At 45.2% G+C, this 17,932-nt stretch overlaps 1 protein-coding gene across 1 annotated transcript in view; it reads left to right on the top strand.

Annotated features, from left to right (window-relative positions):
* FAF2 (Fas associated factor family member 2) overlaps positions 1–17,932 on the top strand; it is a 125,839-nt gene that overhangs the window by 82,947 nt on the left and 24,960 nt on the right. Inside the window, exons 8-9 of the mRNA XM_085618284.1 lie at positions 2,162–2,339; positions 5,033–5,204. Of these exons, the coding sequence (XP_085474410.1) occupies positions 2,162–2,339; positions 5,033–5,204 (350 nt within the window). The remainder of the gene's footprint in view (positions 1–2,161; positions 2,340–5,032; positions 5,205–17,932) is intronic.

Genomic DNA, 17,932 nt, shown 5'->3' on the forward strand with positions numbered 1-17,932 from the left:
CAACAACGTGCAAACATCCGGACCCAACACTAGGCGGCGATCTATGCACAGATATGAATGTCAGCAGCCCTACATGCCAAGAACAGATGCATACTGGTAAGTAGCATATTCATTACAACGCCAATAGCTCTAATTTAAGCAAATGCGAGAGCTATTGCATTTCCAATGCTTGTTCACTCTCCCATATACTTCAAAAGAGGAGTGGAGAAAATCGTGACCTGAAAAGATGCTTGAGCTTTTACATAGAGCGCACTAGAGAACACTGTAAGGATGATGAAGTTTTCTGGGGTTTCGCAGGTACTAAAAAAGCTAAACATTGCAAAAGAGAAAATGGTTGAAGTAGATTTTCCTCTGTATAATATGTGGTCTGCAGATCCTTTCCACCAAAGGGAAGGTGGCTACGATGGTGCTGGCAAGTGTGTGCCAGTTGTTGACTGCTAGGCTTCAAAGTGAGCATCTGTGCATGCGTTCACCAAGCACAACTGCCTTGACAGCCTGTTAGTAAGAGAGGGCTATTTCACAAGCTCGGTCCTGCATGATTTTAAGGTTTTGCCTGAGATTATGCATGCGCTGTCACTTGCGAAACTCTTGTAGATAAGGAAAAAAACTTTAAAAGGGCTTAGAGCCCGCTCATTACTTACCATTGGTTGACTTTAACGCTACTCATTTCCTTGCTTCTCATTAGTCAGCGGCTCCTGCTTTCCCATTCTCTTCCTAAGTATGACAGGTTCCATGAAGTATGGCCTAAATACAACTTCCTGTCTGTGACCAGTGTCCACGCGCATGCAGAAAAACTTATTTTTTGTCTAGCACTTCATAAAAGTGCATGTGTTTAGTGGCTGTCCCACATCCTTCTGCATAGCCAATGATTGTTTCCCACTGTCCTTCTCATCCCCTCCTGCGTCCTTGTTACTTGCTCACACCCCATCCTGTTTCCTTGTGGCTTGCCCCTGTTGCTCCCACCCCCTCCTACTTCATTGTTGCTAGCCCCTGCTGCATTGTTGTTTTGTCTCTCTCTCCTGCCACTTTGTCATTGCTTGCACCATCCCTCCAATCCCCCTCTAGCTTTGTTGTTCTTTGCCATTCCATCATGCGTCTTTCACCTTTGCCCCCCCTTCCTTGCATTCCTTCCTACATTATTGTTGCTTCCCCCTCTTCCCCTACCACCCCCTCTTGTTCCCTTGTTGCTTCCCCTATCCCTACCACTCTCTCCTGTGCCCTTTCTGCTTTCCCGTCTCACCAGTAAAAAAAGCGATATGAAGCTGAACGTGTCATCTCACTTTTACCCCATAAATTTATCCATGCTGCACAGCTATGCACCGTTTCTGAAAGTAAAGAAAATAAAAGTGCAATGATGTTGTAGCGCTTTTTTCCACTCTCCTTATAGCCATGTTGTGCAGCATGGCTAAAAACATCGACAAGGCCAATAGACCTCATATAGGCATGGCCCATTGGCTTTACTTGTTTGGTTTAGTCTACTCCTCAGATCCTCCAATTTTTAGGCGGAACTCTTTAGGTATCTTTTCAAAAGGTAAGGAAGCTGCAGTGGCACAAGTGGCTTCATTTTGGTAATGCTCTTTAGGGGTAGGGTGGTGTCTATATGCAGGTTCACTCAGTCATTGCGGATCCCTACTTCGCCACCGGCTTGTGCATAGCTTTTTTTGCTGGGATAAAGAAATAATCACTGGATCCAGTATGGCACCTGGTAGGATTCTAAAGGTCAGGAAACCACCAGACCGAGCTTTACAGTAGCTAAATTACTTATTGTTTTACTATGAACTTACAGCAACCCTGGGAAGATTACTTGTACCGATTCAGGTTGTTTCCTTGAATTATGTAGGATTTGAGGTTCAGTTCAGTTCAGTTCAAACAAGTTTATTTAGACCATTAAGTCTTTAAACTACAAATCATACAATAGTATTTAGGATTTGAGGTAACTAAAGGTACTGCCAACAGCAGATAATGCATCCTTGTTAAATTAATTGAACAAACTGGCATCTACATTTCAGATCTTCATTAATTGGGTCCCTCAACAGCAAGTGATAAGTTCTGGTGTGTTTGGGACAGCAATTTCCTGGGGAGCGGCAGAATATAGCACTGCGGCATATTCGGTTCCTTTCTGCCAAAGTCCTACATGTGTGAGCTGTTCTTTCTTTTGCAGTGTCCCAGGCCCTGCGTGAGAATACCTATCCTTTTCTGGCCATGATCACGCTGAAGGACCGCCGTATGACGGTGGTGGGGCGGTTAGAAGGCTTGCTTCAATCTGCGGACCTCATAAACCAACTTACCTTCATCATGGATGCCAACCGCACATACCTCGTGTCGGAGCGCCTTGAAAGGTAAGCAGTTTGTATCTGAGGAAGAAGGTAATAAGAGGGTGGCCTGTGTTCGAGAGACTGAGATAAATAGGGAGAGGAAGCAATATTCGAGACTGAGATAGGTTGAGACACAGATGTAGATCCAGAAAGTGAAACCGAGACAAAGCAAGACCAGGAGAAACAAACCAGGCAAGACTGAGCGCACGGCATGAGACAAATGTAGTGAGTTGGAGGGTGTGCAAAACCGACGGAGCAAACCTTGCTGACCAACTGACTAAAAGCGTGAGTGAGACCGACCGAGAGTGAATGAGACTGACTGACAGACAGACAAAGCAAATAAGACTGATGGCATAATAAGCAGTTTAAATAGGAAAGTAGTAATGTTCATCTTCCTTGGAAGGGAAGGTGGAAAAGTCCCACAGACAACGAGAAAGCCAATGACAAATGATGAGTGCTAGAAATTGAAATGTAACTAGTTACTGTGCAAAGACAGTTGAAAGTGCTCATGGTACTTGAGGATAATTGGAGTATGTCTCGTGAAACAGGGTTGGTACAGTGTTCTCCTGAGTCACTAGCAAATAGTTGTCCAGTCAATGGGTTTCTGAGTGTTTAGCAAACCTTTCCCTGTTGCTTGTGACTAGACTATGGCTGGTTATGCTATCTGTTTCACCCGTGACATTTTTGTCCAGTGTATTTTTGTTAGAAAGTTTTACATTACATACATCTTCCATATTGCTAGGCTGAACAGTTCTTTGGTCATCAGCAGAATGAATGTCATTGGATCCCATGTAGGTTTTGGCTCGCGTAATTCATGTTCTTTGTCAAGCCATTGCTTATGTAGGACGACTTCTTATTTCTTACTGCCTTTGTGGAGCTTTGGTGTTGCATATAAAGTAAGTTTTCTTTAGCAGCATGGCTTTTTTAGATTTACATACTTGACTATGAATAGTGTGTTAAATTGAACATAATAAGTGTTAAAAGTTGTCAAATAATGCTGATAGCTTGTTCCGGGCATTGAATAGTTCTTAAAGTGATGTGAATAATGCAACAATTTACAGACCATCCACAGCCAATGCAACTGCTCTTTTCTTGACTCTAAAACTAAACCATTTATTGTTGGAGGGATTGTATCCTTTTTCACAATTTTAAAAATGAAATGACCACCAGTGCTAGGAGTCCTACCACAGGACACCCTGCAAAGTAAGTCCAGCGCTTACAGGAATTTTAAAGTAGCTTTCTGGCGTTTGTAGTAGATCAATAAATGACAGCGGCTGTTGTAGGAACGAGGCAGAATATTTTCATTTGTTAATGTCAAGTTCTCTGAATTTTGTATATTGGAAGCCGAGGGATAGTAGCGTATTTTGTTGTCTCTTCTTTTTATGACTGGGTTGGCCATTCAGGGGCAGTCACAGTTGCAGTTGTCCGCAACTGCTATATTCCTACAGTGACCCTGAACAGAGCTTGATAGAGGTATGTTTCCTGCTCAAATCTCTGAAGAGGCATGTGAATACAAAAATAAATAGCAAAGATATAGGGCCAGTTATTACTGACCACAATAATGAATCCTGACCCTGTAGTTGACTTGGCACGCATCAGTAGCACCTAGTACAGTAAATATTTTGGCTGGTAGATCCAGAGTTTCTCTTAGTAATGCTAGTTTGATGTGTATTGATGCACATCGGACTGGTAGAGAAGGACAGAGAATGAGTACTTGTTTAATTTTACCTGTAGCGTGCACTGCTCGAGTGGCTACAGTTGGTGGGGATGCTCAGAACCTGCAAGTAGAAATGTCACTTGAGGAAGCCACCTGTTACTCTATTACTCACCAAAAAGAAAATATTTGTAACTACCAGGCGGGGAAAATTAACAGACTTACAAGAGACCGCTGTGTGAAAAGCACACACCACTTGTTGCTACACGAGTTTGCTCACTATACCCTGGCACAGCCCACCTAATAGAAAAGTCTTGAGGAGGATCCATGAAGAGATGTAGAGCATTATTCTTCCCAACAAGATCCCACCTATACAGAGGTTTTAGGCTAGGATCACATAGATGGAAAAGATGGCAGCAGTAGAAAGTAGAAAGTTCTTATTCATCACCTTTGTCAGTAGCCACTAGACTGGTTAGGGGGTGGTTTGGGAGTACAATAAAGAAGAGTTCTGGCTTTGTAAGTGGAATGAGGCCTACAACATTAGAGATTTGGGGAAAGTGAGGAGGGTAATAAAGTTTGCAAGCAAGAGTGTCGATTGTTTGTTCGTTTCCATTAGCAATGTCAGAGGAGCACAGGAGTAAAGTGTGGCCTAATAGACATGTACTTAAGTACCTACTGGTACATGGATGGGGCTAAGCAAATTGATGACATTTTGTTGTTTGTGTGCAAATATGTAGATGGTGATTATTTAGTCTGTAAAACAGCATTTGTGTGTGTGTGTGTGCCCGTCCGTCTCCGCGCCCCTTCATGGTAGTCTCCATCTGCTGCATTACCACCCACAGTGGGTGCCGCAACAATTTAAAGGTTTCAGAGGTTCAGTACAAGTCCTCTGAATTACAGGCACTCCAGTGCGCCCCGGATGAAAGGTGACCCCTTCATTAGTGTAATGCTCCTGCTGTGCTGGTTAAGGTGAAGCGAACCATGGGACACCATCGATGACTGCTGACTCCGCATATATATATAACACATTTTTTATGCTGCTTACCCGGTTTTGTCACTCCAGGGAAGAGCGCAACCAGACTCAGGTACTGAGACAACAGCAGGATGAAGCCTATCTGGTCTCCCTTCGGGCCGATCAAGAGAAAGACCGACAGAAAAGAGAAATACTTGAACAAAAGAGGAGGGCAGAAGAAGAGGCTCGCCAGAAGCAGCTTGCAGAGGAGAGGCGACGGCTGGTAAGTGGTGACTTTTGTAGGAACCTAAGATGCATATTTGGCTTTAATGTGTGCCTCCTCCATGTTTAAGGTTCTTTGACTAAACCTATAGATACAGCGTTGCCTGGTCTTTTAGGGCCTAAGCACAGTTTCTTAGGGAGCCCATGAGTCTACCACTGTTCTTTTATTTACTCTGTCGTTTGTCTGGTGTTGTCTCATGTTTCTTATCTTCCTTGATAACATTCTTGAGCTTGCTTGTTTTAAAATTCAGTTTCTGGTGGTCCCTATAAAAAGGACATACTGTACACCAACACACTCTGACCCTGTAGGAGGCTAAGGCTAAAACACGCCGGTCTACCATTATCTGTATGTTGATTCATTTGTAAATTGAAAATGCTACTCTACCAGAGCTGTGCCGCCTGTCTCCTTGGGTCCTGGCCTAAAACCATAGGTTTCACACATGTTATAGTTAGCTGGACATTTCACTCGTAAAAAACCAATGAAATTCCCCCGTTATAGTTAGTTCAGATAACTATAACTCGCGCGTCCGCAATCCACTGCTCATGACGTCACATATTACATCACTCATGACATGGTCAGTGGCATCACTCATGACATCACTGATTACATCATCCTTGTGATAGAGTGGCAGTCGCGCGAGTTATAGTTATCTGAACTAACTATAACGGGGGAATTTCATTGGTTTTTTACGAGTGAAATGTCCAGCTAATTATAACATGTGTGAAACCTATGGTTTTTTTAAGTGAATATGCAAGGTTTTTTAAATGCTTATTCCGAACTATAACGTGTGTGAAACCTATGGTTTTTTAAGTGAATTTGTAAGGTTTTTTAAATGCTAAGTTATGTATGTATTTTTTATATATTTATTTTACAATAAACTACCTATGTATATAGTTATAGATTGACTGTATCCTGTAATATGGAATGGCTCATTTAAAATGTTTTTTTTTTTAAGGTTTTTCACCGTGCGCGCACCCCGCAAATTTTTATAAAAAATGTTTTTCACCCTTCGGGGTCCTTCAGCGACCCCCTGACAAAGGCTAGGGGGTCAGGAACTCTCTACCCTGCCCCCTTTTCACGTTCTCCACCTTTCTTTTTCACTGTCACACACAAAATGGCGGCCGACACTTCCTGATTTCGACCGATTCGAATGTTGACTGACATGAATCCACCAATCAGAATTAAGCTTGCGCACGTTATGGTGCGCTTATAGATATTTATGTGCTTTTAACTGCAATTTTCTCAGGAACTACTGAACAGATTGACACCATATATGCAAAAGGCACATCCCTGAACTGAGGACTACCTCTTTGCCAAATTTCTAGTAATTCTGTTCAGCCGTTCGGGCTGTACCTTCGACTAAAGGTCCTATGGGAAAATGCATGGGGAAAACGTGTTTTGGGAGCCCCCTTTTTTCTCAGCCCCCGCTTGACGAATCACCCCGAGACTTTCAGGGTAGGAGCTGAGCGGAGCGCCCCATTAGTTTTGAAAAATTCGCGAGGATTCGTCAACCGGCGCCAAAGTTATTCAAAATAGAATTTTCAGATTTCCTATGGAAACTCGGTCCTAACTATAACTATCTACTGGCGACCGCCAGTAGATAATATATATATATATTTGATTTGTGTATTGTTTGTTTTCTTCAATATTTCAATGGGGAAGCACTTATAGATACCATTGTTAAGATTGTATTTATATATGTAAATAATCTATGTATTTACTTAGATAAATAAAGAGTTCATAAGCATCTAAACAGATAACTTGTATGAAAACTATGCAGTGTCCTGTATACATTTCGAGCATAAATTAATGTGTGTGTATGTATATATATATATATATATCTATCCTGGATAATACGATGGAAATGTGCATATTTAAAATCAAGCTGTCGCCCCAAGAGACTTTAAAGGGCGTACTTGTCTACCATCTTCCTGGGCCACTAAAAGACTTTAATCTAAAGATTATGGAGGAAATTGACCCTTACATAATTACATCCAAGCACTTCCTGCGACTTGGAGATTTTAATGTCCATAGTGAAGAAAAGGAGAATATAGAGGCTCTAAGCTTTTTAACTGATATGACCACTTTAGGCATAAATAAGATCAATTCTGGGCCTACACATTCAGACGGCCATACTCTGGATATTCTACTCTCCACATCCTCTCAAATTGTTGCTGACCCTGCTTGCCCATTGATATGGTCAGATCATTTTTTGATGATTCCTTTAAGGATCCACAGCAGCATTAGACCCCTAATGGCTGGACGCCCCTCGAATGGTCTTCAAAGGCGCTGGCACAGTCACAAATCCGAATCTTTTAGTAAAATATACGTACCCCCTGTTTTTAATGAGCATATGGACGGCACCATGAAGCTTAGGGTTTTCAATGAGACCATGAGTGATGTGTTACACAGGTTGGCGCCCATGACACATCAACTCGACAACTCTAGAAAAAAAAGTGAAGAATGGTACACTGATGACCTACACAGTGAAAAATGTAGATGCAAACAGCTAGAAAAATCCTGGCGTAAATCCCAGTTGGAACAGAAAAACTTAAATTCAAACTGGCCTCACTACTTACCATCAGAATCTAAAAAGGGCTCGTAAAGACCATATTATAACTAAACTTAATCGGGCAGGAAATTCGTCAAAGGATCTTTACAAAATTCTTAACTCCTTTATCAATCCCACAGTATGTGCACAACCGGTTACCCTCTCTCAGGGACTGTGTGATAATATAGCCGTATAATTAGACGATAAAATCCTCCTGCTTAATGAACAATTCCCTCAAAACGCTGTCCAGGTTCTATCTACACAATCTGAATTAGTACCGCTAGCAGGCTCAGGTGAAGGTCTGAAACAGCTTAAGGATATTGAGGTCTTGCAAGTGGAAGCAATGCTAAAAAAGGCGAAATCCGGATCTCCTTTGGACATTATGCCTGCCCACAAATTTGCTCTCCTTGCCCCTCTCTTGGCCGCCCCTATTGCTGAGATCTTGAACATGTCGCTAAGTGAAGGCAATGTGCCTTTAGATTGGAAGGCCACCCAAGTGCTCCCTATCAAGAAGAAAGATCAGGTGCCTGCCGAAGTGCTCTCAAACTACGGTCCCATTTTGCTCCTTCCGCTTATGGGCAAAATGGCGGAGAGCCATGTAAACACGCAACTAATGGACTATTTTGAGGCCAATGGCATCCTTGATCCTTCACAGTCTGTGTTTAGATCCAACTATTCCACTGAGACCACTCATCGGGGTAACAGATTATATCAAAATGGCCTATGATGATAAAGGAGTGATGTTGGTCTTGTTGGATCTAACAGCAGCCTTTGACACGGTCTCTCATCAGAAATTGATACTTAGACTGAGGCTGGTCTACTGGGGCTGGCTCTGATTGGCTTGTCAGCTTTTTAGATCTGGGCTCGCAAACTGTCAATCTGGACCCTTTTTGATCTAGCACTGTGAAGCTTAGTAATGGGGTGCCCCAGGGCTCTTGTTTGAGCCTGACCTTGTTTAACATCTATGTGGCCCCCCTTGCTAAAGTCGTCCGAGAGTATGGCTTTACGCCGTTCTCCTACGCTGACGATACTTAATTACTCCTATCCTTTGACAAGGACATGGAGTTAGTCGATCAGCGTTTTGCAAAACGCATGTCAGCCATAGCAGATTGGATGACGGAACACTTTTTGTAGCTAAATGCGGCCAAAACAGAAATCCCGCTGTTTGGTGCGGCACTAACTTCCTGGTCCCCTGAGTGGTGGCTGACAGTGTTAGGCACCGCCCCCTCTCCAACCTCCGTGGCAAAAAATCTAGGGGTCCGGCTGGATGTACGGTTATCGATGAAAGATCAAATCATGACCACTGCCGGGACCTGCTATCGTACCCTGAGCCTTTTGCGTAGAGTGTTCATGTGGCTGCCCCTCACTGTACGTAGAATCCTGATTCAGGCTTTGATTATAGGTTGGCTGGACTATTGTAATGCTTTATTGGCATCTGCGAACGAGTCTTCTCTTAGCAGATTGCAGATCGTCCAGAATGTGGCCGCACGCCTAGCTCTTAATAAACCACCCCATACCTCCCCAGGGCCTATACTAAAATCTCTCCATTGGCTTCCTATCTGCCAGAGAATAAAGTCTAAACTCTGTTGCTACGCTCACAGAGCTGTTTATGGCACAAGCCCGAGCTATATGGCAGATAAGTTTAAAGTGTACTGCCCCAACCGGTGTCTCGGATCAGAAGGCAAAGGGTTGCTGGTGATCCCTCGTTTTAAGAAAATACGATCTGGAGGCAAAACTGTTGGCTATTTGGCCCCAAAATATTGGAATTCTTTGCCAGAGGATTTACGTAAATGTCCTAGTCTTGCTCGCTTCAGAAAACTCCTGAAGACCGAATTATTTAAGGCTTGTTAGCGCGGAGATACCCCTTTGGGGGGGTGATTCCTGCGCGCTATAAATTCCATACATACATATATACATACAACAATAAGTAATATATCAATTTAACCAGACCTAAAGATAATCTATATATTTTTAAACCATATGTAGTATACATTTTCTACAAAGAAATGCACATATCTAAATATATACATATAATCAAATTATACATATTTGTTTAATTTCACATGCATATGTTGTACATTTGTGTTTAAGTGGTCACTAAGGATCACATAGTATTCTCTTCCATGTGAAGCCTAGTGCCCTGAGGGGAATGTAAGATGAAGTGAATTGATTTTGCTATAATTCTAGTATCTTCCTACGGCAAATGTAAAATGATTCCTCAGCAATTAATTAACTTATTACTAACATTTCATCATGGACTTATCCTATTCATGGAAGTTCTTCAGTATCTTTACTTCTTAATCAAAGTGCTTGATATATTTATTTTCCAGGTTCCCTTGGACGAATTTAGGTCAACTCAGTTGTGTTCTGGTACTCTTTGTAAGGCAGGTAGGTGCAAACCTCATCAGAAGCAAGTTGTAGACATAGAAGGATCCCAAATAATGAATTTGTTTTTTATGTGTAACCCATAGCTACAGTCATAATTTATTTAGTAGACAGTAGTCTTTTCAGCAGACATCCAAGTGATTTTTTGCCCTTGTTTGACAGCACATTGAAAGGAACAAAACTACTACTGTCAGTTCAACAAGGTCATCAAGGAATATTCCACCATTAAAAGGCAGGAAGTCTCTACAAGGCAGAAAAAGTCTTTCTCCAGCATTGACACAGTAACCTTGATTTCTTTTGGTGTTCAGACCCACCATTTCCTGTTAACCCTCGTTCTTATACTTGCGTAACCCTAACATTCCACTGTAGTCTCATAATGCAAAGATCAGCGAAAGTCCTGAAATGTTGTCCTCAAAAGTACCGAAAGCTGAGATAACCCATACGTTGTTACCATTGAGCAAGCAGGCTTGAGTGCTACCTTTGGCCTTGGACCATCATGCCCATAATTGTCTCGCAAGTAAAGGTTTCAAAATGGGAACCCTAGTACATAATGCCATTATTGCTTCATGTGTAGAGGGTGAGAGGGTTTTTTTTTTTTTTTTATTTGTAGACTTAGTCTCCTAGTTAACATATCCTGATCTAAGAGCTGCATAGAAGGTATCTGTGATTCATTGCTTCCTATTATTATGCCTGGGTTATTTGAGCTCCGTTGCCTCATATACTTCTTTGGACTACTTGCAGCCAGTTACTTCCTTGTTTTCAGTCTGAGCCGAACTGAGTGTGCCAAACATTCTGTGGTTTCTGCCCAATGATTGTTATGCATAAATCGGGTGTTGATTGATACCACAATGGGTAATACATTACCCTGCCACATATGTTCTTACTCCTTCTCAATGTCCTGTGTTATTTTAAGTTTGGACTTAAAAAACAGCTTGCTATTTAAGATGGCTTTGGACCCTATGTTTCTAGGTGCTCCTTCATGTTGATAATGACTGCATGATACTCCGTTTGAGGTTGAACAAATCTGAAACCAGGAGAATGAGCCCAAGTTCCTTCTTCCAAAAGCAGATGCCGACTGGTAATTGATATAGGGAACATTAAGGTTGACATTCCTTTCCTCTCCAGAAGAGAAAAATATTTAAAGGAATTGACTTCCAATCTCATGGTGCTGGTGCTTGCTTTCGGAAAGGAGAGGGGCAGGATTGCTATATATAGATTTGTATATACTATACCAAAATGAGGTATAGTGTGCACAGTCCAGTGGAACTCCAAAGGTAACAGTAGATAACACCTTACTCTCTATTTGTGGTATTGTGGGCAAGCAGTAAGGCTTTATCAGAGGGTAGTGTTAAGCATTTGTTGTACACACTCAGGCAGCAAATGATATCACACACTCAAAGACTGAACTCTGACCAATTAGTTTGTATGAAAATATTATTTGGTTATATTTATTTTCTAGAACCAAGCAAGCCTGGCACAGGTAAGTGTAAATGGTACTTTTCAAGGCAAGTTGAACAGTACAAGCAAGCTGAGTGAAAATGACTTTAGTACAGGTTTGTAAATACTTTGAATACAGTTGAAATTACTGTTAGATTACTTAGCAGATTACTTTATAGATTACTTTTTCTGCTCAGTGTGATATGCCTAGATATCACACTGGGACATTTCCTAGAGAAAAGCTAAGTAAAGCAGTTTTGAGATATTTGCAGTTTTTCAAGTTCTCATACAAAACCAACTCCACACTTAAAACAATTTTCAAGGAAAACCAGTCAATGTGTTCCTATGGAGAAAAATTAAGTCAACGGTTTGCAGATAAGTACTTGGGAGTTGGTATTCTGGGGTTAGAACCAGGGTTCCCCAGGGTCAAGGATGCACTCTTGAAACGCCCTCAGTGGCGCTAGGGCGGCCGGGTGCAGAGTGCTGAGGCCCAATGTTATCAAATGGGGGATAGGGTGCTTCCGATTTGTGCCTGCTCACAAGCAAGCCACAAGGTTGTGGGAGCAAAGCTCTTGGTTTTAGGCTCAGGGCAAAGGGGATCCGAGTTGGCACCCAAAGTACACCCGCTGCGGCGCACGGGCGGCTGGGTGCTGTTTTGGCATTGGCTGTCCTGTTTTCAGTGGGGATTCTCCAGTTGCAACAAAGACTGCAGGCTTGGGGACGTAGGTCTTCTGGAAGTGACAACACATTGGAGAGGTAAGTTGGGAAGCGGGGAAACCGTTGGTTGGACAACCCAAGGCCGTGGGATGTCGGGTGAAGGGGTGTCTTTAGGTGTCTGGTTTTCTTACCAGCTCGGGTCGTGGTCGATGGGATCCTCCAGAATGGGCTGCATGCTTCGCTTGGAAATTAGAGGCAGGTATGAGATCAACAGATCTCGGGTCAGGATTGTCGGGGTGACCTCCTCGTGGTGTTGGGCCACTCTAACTCTGGTCGTAGGTGGTGGGTGCAGAGTGGTGCAGTCTCGTGGTTTTGGCTGGGGCCTAAGTCTGTGGGTGAGCAAAACCGGTGCTCACGGTAGACAAAGTCTTTGCCTTGGAAGGCAGGGCAGTTCCTTTGGGTTCTTGAGGCTGCAGAACACACCGGGATTTAGCTGGAGCAGGTTCGAGGTGGGGACAGGCCTGTAGGGCGTCCTCCTGTTCTTAGTTTCATCACGGATTCTTCGGTCCTTCTTCTTCTATTCTTGTCTGAGGAGGCAAGGTTCAGGAGTGCCCCTAAATACTAGATTTTGGGGCGTTACAGGTAAGTAAAGGTTCGGACCAATGGGCCCTTCCTTGGGGTGTGTACAGCCCCAATTATGACACCTTCCAGTTGGAGGGGGCATATGCCTCTCATGTTGGCTGGGTCCCCCCATCTGCAAGATGGCGGGGACTGAGAATTGTGCTTCACCTCGCCTCCTCCACCTGAGGGGTGGGGTTGGCAAAGGTGGGTACACCTCTCCTCCTAACTTGGTTTTCCCACCGATTCTCCTGCCCAAAGTGGGGGGTCAGAACTGGTGGGGGCCAGTTGCTTGGAGCAGCAAATGGCTGGGGCAGCTCACAAAGGCGGCAAGCCTTTGAAGCTTCCCCTTTGTGGACCCTGCTCATCCTGGGGGAGGAGGCTTGGCACCTCGACCCAGGATGTGCTTTGTTTCGGGACCCTGAGTGCGGCAGGCTTTCGACCCAGGGGTCCAGAAACATGTCTGGTGGTGGCAGCTGGTGAACAACCACTCAGCCAGGACACTAGAGTTGGGTTGATTTCCAGAGGGCGTCTTAAAGATTCCCTCTGAGTGCATTGTTCATTAAATTCCACACTGGCATCAATGTGGGTTTAATGTGCCGAGAAGGTTGATAGCAAACTTCCCAGTTTTCAGTAAAGCCATTATGGTGCTGTAGACTTCATAATGACAAACTCCCATTACTATATACTCTTAATGTCATTACTGCACATACAATGTCTAAGAATTGGCTTAGAAACTCTAGGGGTACAGTACTTGTGCACCTGTACCTCACCACTGGTATAGTGCACCCGGCTGGAGGGGTGGCTTACCTATGCCAGGGCAGTGGATTGTAGGCATGGCACACAGGGGTGGACATGGCTTGGCAGTTTGGGCTGGACTGCTCCCAAGAGGCACAGGGTCAAGTCTGATTTGCATATAGCGGTGTCTGAACTGGAGTGGCGAAGTGAGTTAAAGAACGATGATGGCTGCAACCCAGGTCTGTGACTGGGGGCCAGTGTCTGAAAAGATTCAGCGCTCCGTCTATCATCTCCTTGTGTTTGCTCTGTTCACACAGGGATGTGTGCCATGTCGACTCTTCACTTTGTCCTGCACCAAAATACGCAGCCTGCAAAGTGTGTGTGTAGGTATAGGTCCTCTAAGGGCGGCACAATAAGTGCTGTGCCTTCCCTGGTCACTGTGCCCTTGGTACCTCTGGTACCTTTTACCAGGGACTTGCATGTGGCCAGAGAGTTGTCAATTGGGTTTTGCAACATCACAGTTCATGGAAAGAACATAGTCCCTGGCAGATACCCATGGTAATCTCATTACCAGCTCCATCACCGCCCCCCCCCCCCTCCCCCCAATAATCAGAATTAAAGTCTCCGGAGAAACATTCAGCTCAGGGCAGACCAGGAAGTTGAAATGAGGAGTCTCAGGCTACCTCTGCAGAGTGGAAGACTAGTATCTGAAAGGTTCTAGTCATCCCTCGATGTAGCTGGATCCACGGTGAGAGAGCCAGTACGTTCCTACCGAGGGTACAAGCAGGTGCGCTTGGGTGGGAGCCCCTGCAGCAACCGTCACATGGTCACCCACTCCCATGCCCGGTCCGGCGTTTCGAAGGAGAAAGTACAGGACTGAAAGAAAATCTTGATGTAGGCAGGTAACAGCAGCATATAGCGCAGGTCTAAATCATGGAGCTTCTGCTTGACTTCAGTAAAGGAGCGCTGCTGCATCACCTTCATTTAGTCTGGAAATAGAAGGATCCTTGCATTATCAAACCTTAGGTCGGGGTGGTTGCGGGCCTACTGTAATATTCCGTCATAATATTTAAAGTTCAACAGGCGCAGTATCACAGGTGTGAGAAAGTGGCTCTGTATATACTGTTCCCTAATAGGTACAGGGTGTACAGAGTCCACAGTCCCCCAGAGGCTGATAGAGGTCAAAGTTAGATATGACCTTACTCTCAAAAGTGGTAGCTTGGTCGAGCAGTAAGGCAGTACCAGAGGACAGTGTAAAGCATTTATTGTACACACTCAGTCAGCAAATGGTTTCACACACTCAATAACTGAACTCTAGGCCAATGATTTGTATATATAAAATATATGCTTGTTTTATTTTTAGAACCACAAAGGGGGTAAAAATATACTTTCTCAGAATGAGAGGGTGAATATAAATACTTTTGTTTCAAGCAATAAATTTGTGTAAACAGTCACAGTTGGTTGCAATAAACAATCCTATTTCCTAAACATAACAATGCATTGAGCTCAATGGTAAATTCAGGTTATTTGTAATAAATTACTTTTCAGATTACTTTTGGAATTCCAGGTCTGGATCCTAGAACCAGCCTGGGGTCAGTATTCAGAATCAAGTGATGAAAGTCGACTTAATAACTGTAATGATTTTTAAATAATATTTAGCTATTTCAAAAGTTAGCACTTAGAAAATATTTCACAGAAAACATTCAATGGCTCTCTATGGCAAGAAATTCAAATTGCAGGTAGAGTACTTAATCGTTACTTTAGTAATCCAGGACTGGGTGCCTAGACCCAGGACTGGGGTCCTTATCAAAAGCAGGTAAGTAATTTCGTTTGCAGAAATGGTACGATTTTAAAAGAATATTTCAAATTTGCAAAAGTAGACACTTGGAAGAAATTTCACAGAAAAGCAGACAATGGTTTCCTATGGGAGAAAAATGAGTTAGACGTAAGTATAGTTGTGAACACTTTTCAGAGTCAGGGCTGGGCACCAAGATCCAGCACTGGGAGCTCACCTAGGAGCAGGTGAGTAAATTCGTTTTTGTCACTTGGCTGATTTTTGGTGAATTTTTGCAGTTTTGAAAAGTTCACACTTAGAAGATTTTTGAAGAAAAAGCCAGTCAATGTTACCCTATGAGGAAAATGAAGTTAGCGGTTTAAGGGTAAGTACTCGACTGGTAGTGTTGAAATTCCGGGCATGGACTCAGGGGTCCCCCAGTGTCAGGTAAGTACAGTTGGTTCACCCTCAGCGGTTTCAGGACGGCCGGGTGCAGAGAGAGTTGGGCCCAATGTTATCCTATGAGGGATAGGGGGGCCTTGGTTGGTGGCTGCTGTCTGGCAAGCCACGCGGCTGTGGGAGCTGGGCTCCTGGTCACTTACTCAGGGCAAGTGGGGAAGTAGGTTAGAGTAGAGAGGGCACTGCCAGGGCCACTCGGGCGGCTGGGTGCAGGGTGCTTTTGAGCCTTAGGGCGCTCAATGGAAATCAATGGGAATGTTCCGGTTTGGAAAGAGGCTGCAGGCTCGGGGACTAGGATGTTTCAGGTGCCACCACCACTTCGAGAGGTAAGTTGGGTAGTTGTAGGTTAGGTGGGTACCCCGGGATTGGGCACAGGGGGCCGCAGGGCGCCGGGTGCAGGGGTGCCTTTTGACGTCGGGAATCTTACCCTCTGGTTGATCGCGGCTGGGGTGGCACTTGGTTCTGAGGCTGCAGGCTTCTTCCGGGATGTCGAGGGGGGTCCTTGGGTGCCGGACTCTGGGTCACAGTCGCCGTGGGGTCGTCCTCTGGGTCTTTGTCCACTCCGGCACTGGCCAGGCTTGGCTGGTGCAGAGTGTGTTGGGTCCGCGGTCCCGGGCTGGTGCCAGGGATAGCAAGTAGGTTTCTTGGGTAGAGCCTCTACTCGTGGGAGTCCCAGGGGCTTAGAGCTAAAGGGTAGCCAGGTCCTCCGGGGTTGGGGAGGTTGCTGGCCACGTGGGATGCCGCGCTGGTGCAGGTTCGAGAGTCGACAGGCCGGTAGGGCTGGGGCCAAAGCAGTTGGTGTCTTCTTCTCTTTTTAGCAGCTGCAGGGCAGGTCTTTGTTCTTCTTGCTCTTCTTGTCGTTTTTCTATCTGGAATCTGAGGAAGGAAGGTTCAGGGGGCCCCTAAATACTAGATTTAGGGGCGTTACAGGTAGGTGAAGGCCAGGGACCAATGGGTCCTTGTCCTGGGGTGGGTACACCCCCTATCCTGCCTCTCTCCTGTGGGAGGGGGGCAGTAGCCTAATCCTGATAGGGTAGGGCCTCCCATCTTCAAGATGGCGAGAGCCTGGAGATGTGCTTCACCTCGCCTCCCCCACCGGAGGGGTGGGGTGGGCAGGCTGGCACATCCCCTGTCCTTGTATGGGGTTTCCGGCCAAGCTTCCCGCCAGAGTGGGGGGTTGCAGTGGCCTGGGGAAACTCCAACTGGCGGCATGCCTTTGAAGCTTCCCTTTGCTCATCCTGGGGGAGGAGATTTCTCACCTCACCCAGGATGTGCATTGTTGCAGGCCCGGGAGAGCAGGGGCTCTCCCACCCAGGGGTCCAGCAACGTGTCTGCTGTGTGGCAGCCTGGGCAGCCTCAGAGCAGACGTGGATTGCAAGTTAGCTGTAAGGGGGCATCTTCTAAGATGCCCTCTGGGGTGCTTAGTACATTAAATCCTACACTGGCATCAGTGTGGGTTCAATGTGCTGAGAAGTTTGATACCAAACTTCCCAGGCTTCAGTGTTGCCAATATGGTGCTGTGGAGCTCGTGTTTGACCAGCTCTCAGCACCATGTATTCTTAAGTGACAGCACTGCACTTACAGTGCCCAGGAATGGACCCGGGTACTGTAGGGGCACAGGGCTCCTGCTCCTGTGCCCACACCATAGGCGTAATGCACCCAGCTAGAGGGGTGGCTGACATATGCCTTGGCAGTGTAGGTGATGGGCATGGTACACAGTGATGTGTGCCATGTCGACTCTTTGTTTTGTCCTGCACCCAGACACTCAGCCTGCAAGGGCAGTGTGTGTGTGTAAGGGTACAGGGCCTCTGAGGGTGGCACAATGAGTGCTGCAGCCCTTAGAGGCCTTCCCTGGTCACAAGGCCCTGGGTACCTAGGGTACCATTTACTAGGGGCTGACATGTGGCTAGGGTTTGCCAATTTGGAGTTTGTGTGGTTTAAGGAAGGAACATAGGCCCTGGGCACCTGATTGGCAGGAACCCAGGGTACACTCAATCGAAGTACATTCAGCAATTTAGCAAAAAGTGGAGGCATACCATGCAAGAAAGATGGCACTTTCTCACAGTGGGGGGACCCCAGGAGGGGTCCTCAGCACAAGGGAGTGATGGG

The sequence above is a fragment of the Triturus cristatus genome, chromosome 7 (genome assembly GCF_964204655.1).
Source record: "Triturus cristatus chromosome 7, aTriCri1.1, whole genome shotgun sequence".
NCBI lineage: Eukaryota > Metazoa > Chordata > Amphibia > Caudata > Salamandridae > Triturus > Triturus cristatus.